Here is an 8358-nt window from a genome sequence, read left to right as displayed (position 1 = left end):
TCTCTCCCAACACACATCAAATAGTGCACTTAATGCATGTGAAATTACAAAACTACCCCTAATACAAAAAATAGTCTAGGTGCCCTAAAATACAAGGGCTGAAAAATCATACATTACTAGGGTACTCTCCCTACACTATGGAGCCCTAAATACAAGGCCCAAAAAGATTGAAACCCTAATCTAATATGTACAAGATAAGTGGGCTCATACTTAGCCCATGAGCCCAAAATCTACCCTAAGGCTCATGAGAACCCTAGGGCCTTCTCCTGCATCTTTGACCCAATCTTCTTGAAGTCTCCTAGCCTTAGCTCTGGTGATGGGTCCCCTCCTTGGGAGGATTGCATCAAACATGCTTCACATAGGCTATATCATAATCTGCTCCTATATCAAATGACACGATCATCACAGTTCAACATAAAACACAAAGGTAAGATCATTTTAAAAGAAAACAACATATAAAAGAAATATAAGATCAAGATGTTAAAAAGAGATATAAAAATCCTTCATTTTTAATAGTCATGTACTAATACAACATATCAAGTAACACATCATTTTTAAGTCACAATTATCAATGCATGTGTATAACTATCATGTTATGTCGTGGACTTTTTACCCCCGAAATATTTCACCTTTTGAGCGATTAACCCGAGTACATCCTTTAACATAGTCACAATATATGATCTAACCATTCTGAGATACTTAATTAATCCTGCAAAAGAAGTGTTGTTTTATCAAAAATGGATTAGCATGGATAATGGCTTACCTTGGCAAGGCTTGCAAAGACCTTAACCTATCTAGGGATTCACCCAGTTATCCATTCTATAGGCCCATTCAGCATTAGCCACCACGACAATCTTTGACACTAGGTTAAGGGTCTTCTTAGCACCCCCAACTTACGTGTCCTACTCACATGTAATGTCATTCATCAATGCATGTATGTTATGATCATTCAAATCCATATCATATGTCATCCCAAATTCATTTACCAATCTCAACATCATAAGAGGTTATAACATCATAGATTCACCATTCATACATTTATCACACTCATGGACCCACATATAGTTCAATAAGCATAACAAGAAGTTCCAACACCTTGAATTCTAGCAAACAACTCACTAAAAACTCATATGAATATGAATCTCATGATCTCAACATAAAGTCAACTCCAAAAATAAAATAACAGCATCTCAACCACATCTCATATCATCATAAATTCATTAAGATCTCAAAATAGTTAATTTATGTAAGGAAAACAAACATTAATCACATCCACATCAAAGCTGGTCATTGGACTCAAAGCTAGTCACTGGACTTAAAACTGATCATCACACTCAAAATGGTCTCTAAACTTTAAACTAATCATAGGACTCAAAATTGATCATCTGACTCAAAATTGATCACTGGTCTCAAAATTTATCATTGGACTCAAAACTAATCATTAGACTTAAAATTGGTCACTAGACTCAAAATTGATCGATAGACTCAAAATGGTCATTGGACTCAAAACTAATCACTAAACTCAAAATAGTAATTGGACGCGACATTGGACACTTGATGTGAAAATGGTCATTAGATGCAAAAATAGTTGTGGATGCGAATTCTGCAAAATTTCAAAATTTTTGTAGAATTTCCTCTCATGGATTCCAAATCATCCCAAAACAAACTCCAACTTTTTCCCATCAATTCCAAATACATAAACAACATCAACCATGATCGTGGTTGAAAACTATGATGTTGAAGCTCTAGGATATTGTGGAATGACTATAGTCATGTGTATTCACCATGACTATCATTTAAAGGCTGACACAATTCAAAAATGAGAGTCATCATATTACCATGGTTGTACTGTTTACAACGGTCGGGCTGAAGTATCACAGTTATGGCCAAGTGAAAGAGTCTTCAAGTGCAAATTTTCATTTTTTTTCACTTAATTGAGTGGTTATACTTCTGTAAGAAAAAATTAGCATTCGAATGTTAGTTCTACCAAAAAAATGCACTGTTTATCTATTATTTGTGAAAATCATAGGTTACAAGATCCTATTGGTTTCTTATAATTGTTAATATAGAAAATCCTTAAAAATTTTAGAGGAACCTCCTTTGGAAGAACTCCTTTTACCCCTCTTTTAACAAGCAATAACTCCTCCACCCATGATTCATGGACCTCTATTCCTTTCACCCCATTTAGTCTTCTTCTCCAATTAATGGTATAGTGGAAGAGTTTGGAATTCCCATCACCTTCCCTAAGCCACCTAATCCTTGCTTTTTGATGAAGCAAAGACTTTTGTTTCCTCTTTATCTTCCAAAATTCACTCCGTAAGATCCTTCTTGTAGCCAATTCCTCCTCATTCAATCATAGCTACCACTTCATCCTTCGCGTCCAAGAAATTAATTTTAGCCAGCAATTCTTTTCCTTGATTCTGGATATCCTTGAAGCTCTCTTTGTTCCAACACTTCAAATCTTTCTTTAATCTCTTCATTTTTTTTCCTTAAGGACGAATGCTGCCCATCCTTGTACATCATAGGAGTTCCAAACGTTCCACTTCTTGTATGAAGCCTTCACAAGAGAACCAACAATTGAGGACTTGAAAGGTTTAGGTCCACAATCAAGGTTAGAATTTCTAAGAAAAGGATAATGGTCCGAGATGGTCCTATCTGATACAAATTGGGAACAACCAGACCAAGAATCCATCCACTCCTTAGAGACAAGGAAGCGGTCAATTCTACTTTGAGTTATATTGTAGTCTCCGTAGAAAAATTAGAAATTCTCCATTCTAAAAGACAAGGTATAGTTTTAACATTAAGCATCGTTTCAATGATATTAAATTTTGTAAATTTGACAATTCAATTGAATATTTTTATAAGATAAATCAAGTTCACAAAATTTCCTCAAAGTTTATTGATATTTTATCATATTGGGGTCTCCTCAATATTTTTTTCGTTTGTTTATAAAAAATATTGATATTAAATAGCACATTTAAATATATATATATATATATATATATATATATATATATATATAAATTAGAAATTAGTATATACACATTAATTGTTAAAATAACATGACACTATTAAACTGTAGAATTGATAATATCGTTACCTTTAAAAGGGTTAAACTTAGAAAGATATACCCGGGTGTAAGCAAAGTAGCTAACCTACCCAATATATAATCCTTTTCTGCGTTCAAAATTAATTAATTTCTTTTGAAAAAAAAACAATAACATAATTAACAATCACTAATGAAAGTAATAAATAGAGATAACTGATAGTTCTTTTATGTCGTCGTTAATTCATGGCGTCACTCCTATCTTAATTTCATGCAGTTTTATTTAGGTTTGACATGATTTCCATTGCAAAAAATGACCCAATCCATATATAAAGACAAATAATAAAACATTTGACAAAAAGAAAAGTTCAAAACGAATCAGTTAGGCGATCAAAGCACTTAACCTAGTCAATCGATCAAAGCACTTTTTAGTTGCTTGTTCACCGCAACTAAAGATAAGAATATATAGACGACGATACAAGACAGATAAGATGGTATTAATTGGATTCTCGTTTACGTTCCAAGTCAACGATATATTTCGTTTTTCATGCTACGTATATGCTTACTCTTCATTTTTGGTTTGACAATATATAGACAAAGACTTGGTGTAAATTAATATGTATCTATTTATATTTTTATATGTTTGAGTAGTATCTAAATTAATATGTATCTAGAATTAAAATATAAATATATCAAAGTTTAAATAAAACAAGCTATTATAATTATAAAATTATATCTACATGTAATTAAATACAAATAAGTAATGTTACATATGGTTCAAATGTTTGGATAACGTGGACGTAAGCAAAATTAAGAAAGAAAAAAAGAAACATAGGTAGATCTCATGTTACTTGTGGGATTCATCGAAGAGATACCGACTTAATCTGTTTTTATTCCGATTACCTGAATTAAACATTATTTACTGAGACTTTGCTGCATTAATCTAATACATGCATGTTGGTCATTTTGGATCTTAGCTTTTACGAGTATTAATTTAATTTCAATGAAAAAGAGAATTGGTGAGTAAGGGAAAGCAAAATCTCTTAGTACAACTTTCATGGATCAGATTTAGAGTCCATCTTTTTTACACTTCATTGTTTTGCATTTGGGATATATTTTAGCTATTACGTTTGCCGTTTCTTCAAGCAATCGCGGATTCCTAGACAATCCAAAAAGAAAGAAGAAGAAGCAACTATGGGTTTCGCAAACCGGCTAGAAACACCAAATCTAATCATCTATAGAAAAAAAATATTAATATATACTGACCTTTGATATCCAATGGGAAGTGAAAACAAAAGAAGAATTGCTAATAAATAATGTTCTTTAAATTAGTACTATTAAGCTAGCAATTATGAAATTGAATATGATAAACAACCATGCACACAACATTGCTTTATTTCTTAACACACACACAAAAACAAAAACAAAAACGTACACAGTTGAAATATAACTTTAACGAACCTTTAGATCGATAAAAAATAAACAAAAAAAATAAATTAAAAAAATAATTTTCAGTTGACTAACGAGCAGAACAACAAGCATACACATGAAAACAAACCAATAACTTTTTTTCATCATTTTATTGTTAGGAGCATCTAGTTGTAAATTCAGACCAATCTTAATTTGTTAGAGAAGATAGAGTATTTTTTTTTTTTTATTAAAATCCCTCTTTTGAGTTGTTTTTATTCATCTATTTCATATCTTATTTAAGAAATTTAAGTTCAATTCTTCAAATTAATACAATATATTAATTTCTGGTGATTAAAAGAAGAATGATAGAAGAAAAGATCTCACAAAAATTAATAAATTAATAATTAATATTTGTTGATAAAAAATTATAGACACTTCAATAATGTATTAGTTTCATGTGATTGAGTATTATTTTCTTCCGAAAATAATTTAAAAAATGCTGAGGAATCTCTGTTATCGTAAGTATCTATCAGCATCATGTTATATGTGATCATTAATACCTTGTTTCCCTTGTATTTATAAACATTAATATTCGTAGTTCAAGGCTTTAAAATTGGGGCAGAAGTAGGACCTTTTTCCATTAAAATGGTTGGTAAATCTACAATAAATGAGCTACCTTCAATTCCATGCGTTCATTACTCACCCACATCAAACACCATCATATCATAGCTTTACTCTTATTTATGTCCTCGAAAAGTCGCTTAAATCACCGAACAAAGCATGTCCTTTTTCAAAGCCAAATATTTTTTATTGAAACAACTACAATTAGGTAATAGTAATAAAGACTAGTATTCTTCCCCCACAAAATTGTCACAAATTTGACATATATAAGGCACATTCCTAGCAAAATCCAAAAAATAGTGCTGTTTTACAGAAGTAGCACTCTAGCTGAAGAAAGAAAACTTGAATATCAGGTCTTGATTCTCTTTTTGACATAAGGATAGTGATACTATAGAAAGCCAAAATGTATTTATGTAAATATTTTTTCTTAATTATGTGAAAATATATTAATCTAGATGTAGTTATTTATTTTTCATAATATAAATCATATATAAGAAATTCAAGTTTAACTTTACTCGAACTAACACAATGTTTTACACAAATAGCTCATTAGCCGAAAAAAGAAAACTTCAATATAGGTTTTGATTCTCTTTTTGACATAAGGACTAGTGATACTTAAGAATGCCAAATGTGTATTTTTGTACATAATTTTTCTTATGCAAAAAAACTATTAATCTAGATGTAGTTATTTATTCTCCATATTATAAATCATATATATTATGTAAAATAAATAAATATACTATACTTTTCTTGAGGATGAGAAAAATCTCTTCGAATACATTTATAGACCTTCTTTACAAGTAATCTAACCTTCATTGTCTGGTATAAGCTCAATTGACTAACTAGTTATATTATATCGACACTTTATGCGTAAGAAATTGATTTTTTTAAAATATGACTCAATTAAATTTCAACAAATAAAGAAAACTAGTAGTATAATTTTATATTTACACTTTGCTTTTTCACATGTACTGATAATCAAATTGGCAAATTCAATTCCTCCTATAATCACTCTAATTTCAGTAATTTCGCTTTTAGTTAAATTAAATTGTTAAAAATAATAAAATTTCTTTTTGACTTTTTATTTGTTGTAATGCTGCTTTAAATAATTAGAAAAATATATTAAAGAAGAATTTATAACAATTCATTAGACTTAAGTGTATATTGTATCTACCCAAATGAAAACCCATATAATGAACGGAAAAAATAAAAATTGACTACTTTGATGCATGTACAGTTTGTGGCGTTTATATAAACATAAGCATATCATACAATTTCAAAAATCATATGTATATTCTCGTCTCATAATATGATCACTATATTGTCTACCCAAAAGAAAACCATATTATGAATGGAAAAAATACAAATTAAGTAATTAACTACGTTGATGCATAATTGAAGCACTTTATATAAACATATCATATAATTTTAAAAATCATTCTTGTAACTTTTCATCTAATCATAATATGATCATCATAGTATATAGTATTTCTAAAACAATTCTATGATCCGAATTCGAAATTCTTATGCCCCTCTCATCCTATCTACACGGATTCATACATGTAGTTACATTAACTTTATTGTAAGTACCCCAAAAACAAATTAAAGAGGGAAATATTCGTGTGGAAGCCAAATAAGCAAGGAATATTTAGAATGATTTAAAAAATTAATCAAAATTAAAAATATATCCTAATTAACTGTTCATCTTATTTACCTATCATACCCCTGAAAGCCAACGAAACATTTCGCTGATCTCTTCGCCAATTCGGTTCCCTTCAGCGTCGTACTCCGGAGCAGCGACCGGAACGATGTCGCTTCGGCGATCACTGCTCCCGCCACCGCTGAAGAACCTTCCAGAGCCTCGAAACGACGCCGTTCGAGATGAAATAGAAACGGAAACCCTATCCATGTACTCCTTAAGCCAGCTTCTAACGCCGCCAACTTCTCCGGCGAGACTCGCCTCGTTGTGACTCACCGGAGCCTCCGCCGGGGCCGGAAACTCCTTCGCATCATCGACGCTCCTCCGGCGAGCGTGGCTGAACGGAACCTCCGATTCGTCGTCGATCAAATACTCGAACGATCCAATGGAATAGGACCGCGAACCGCCACGCGCCACGGAGCCGCCTTCGGCGGCGCCGTCGGTTCCGCGGCGGCTGATGTTTCCTAACTCGAGGCGGAAGCTATCGCTGCTACCGGCGGATGACGGCGGCCGGAGGATCTTAGCGAGGTCGGAATCGTCCGCGACTATGGTGGAGCGGCAGAGCGGGCACGAGAGGTTCGACTGGAGCCACGTGTCGATGCACTCGGCGTGGAAGGCGTGGCAGCAGAGCGGGAGGAGACGGAGGAGGTCGTGGTGGTGGAACTTCGAGAGGCACACGGCGCAGTCGCCGGAGACGGCGGCGGAGCGGCGCGTGACGGAGGAGAACGTGAAGAGCGGGAGCGTGTCGATCACGGAGGCGGAGGCGGAGGCGGAGGAGTGGAGTATCTCCGGCGAGATGCGGCGGCTGGAGGCGAAAATCGGCGTCGCGGCGGCGGAGGGAGCGGCAGAGGAGGAGGAGAAGCGGCGGAGGCAGCGGCGGTTGAGGTGGCGGAGGAGGAAGCAGAGAGCGAGGGAAACGATGACGGTGACGGCGAGGACCGTGACGATAATCAGAATGCTGGGGCTGAGGTTCTGTAACGGAGATGAACGGCGTGGTGATGGCGGCGTTAACGAACTTGTAACGGTGGGGAACGTGTTAGTGTTTGGGTCAATGTCTGATCCGACGACGTTTAGCGATAAGGGTGGCGGAGAAGCCATTGGGTTTGGTTTAGTGTTAATGTTAAAGAGAGAAAGACAAAAAGAAGAGGGAAAATGGTGCTTCAGATCATATAGTGTCTCAAGTTGAAGTGTGTGAGTGTGTTGTGTTGTGCATGAAGGGGGCACGTGAGGGGCACGAGGGAATGAGGGGGTGGGTTAATGAATTGAATCAATGTTGGTGGCATGAATGTGAATTTGAATGGATGGGGTTGGGGAAATGGAATTTATTTGATTGAATGGAGACAAGTAAATGCTGTTAGGGTTTAGGAGAGCAGACTCACTGTTTTCGGTTGTTACTTATTATGGCCACCCTTCTGCAATGTTTGTTGACTGAATAAATCTGTATGGACATGTAATAAAGAATTTTATTATTTTAAATACTATTCCTAACATTTTTTTATTATATTCTAAATTTTATTATATTTATGCTTTTTCTTTTTTCTTTCCCTCCAAATGTTAAATAGGACCATGGATGTTCATGTAA

General features: G+C 34.4%; 1 protein-coding gene across 1 annotated transcript; it reads right to left on the bottom strand.

The window, feature by feature from the left end:
- Positions 1 to 6481: 6481 nt before the first annotated feature.
- On the bottom strand, positions 6482 to 8358 carry LOC100817751 (E3 ubiquitin-protein ligase ATL4). Its single transcript, XM_003530059.5, has one exon. It carries the CDS (start codon positions 7872 to 7874, stop codon positions 6795 to 6797), a length of 1080 nt encoding a protein of 359 aa, XP_003530107.1. The 5' UTR covers positions 7875 to 8358; the 3' UTR covers positions 6482 to 6794.

Source organism: Glycine max, chromosome 7, assembly GCF_000004515.6.
Source record: "Glycine max cultivar Williams 82 chromosome 7, Glycine_max_v4.0, whole genome shotgun sequence".
Lineage (NCBI taxonomy): Eukaryota > Viridiplantae > Streptophyta > Magnoliopsida > Fabales > Fabaceae > Glycine > Glycine max.
The sequence above is the reverse complement of the archived record's forward strand: the minus strand, read 5'-3'. Positions and strand labels throughout refer to the sequence as shown.

Bases quoted from the DNA above. Each gene is read 5' to 3' on its own strand.
- LOC100817751 (XM_003530059.5), bottom strand. From the start codon at position 7,874: ATGGCTTCTCCGCCACCCTTATCGCTAAACGTCGTCGGATCAGACATT.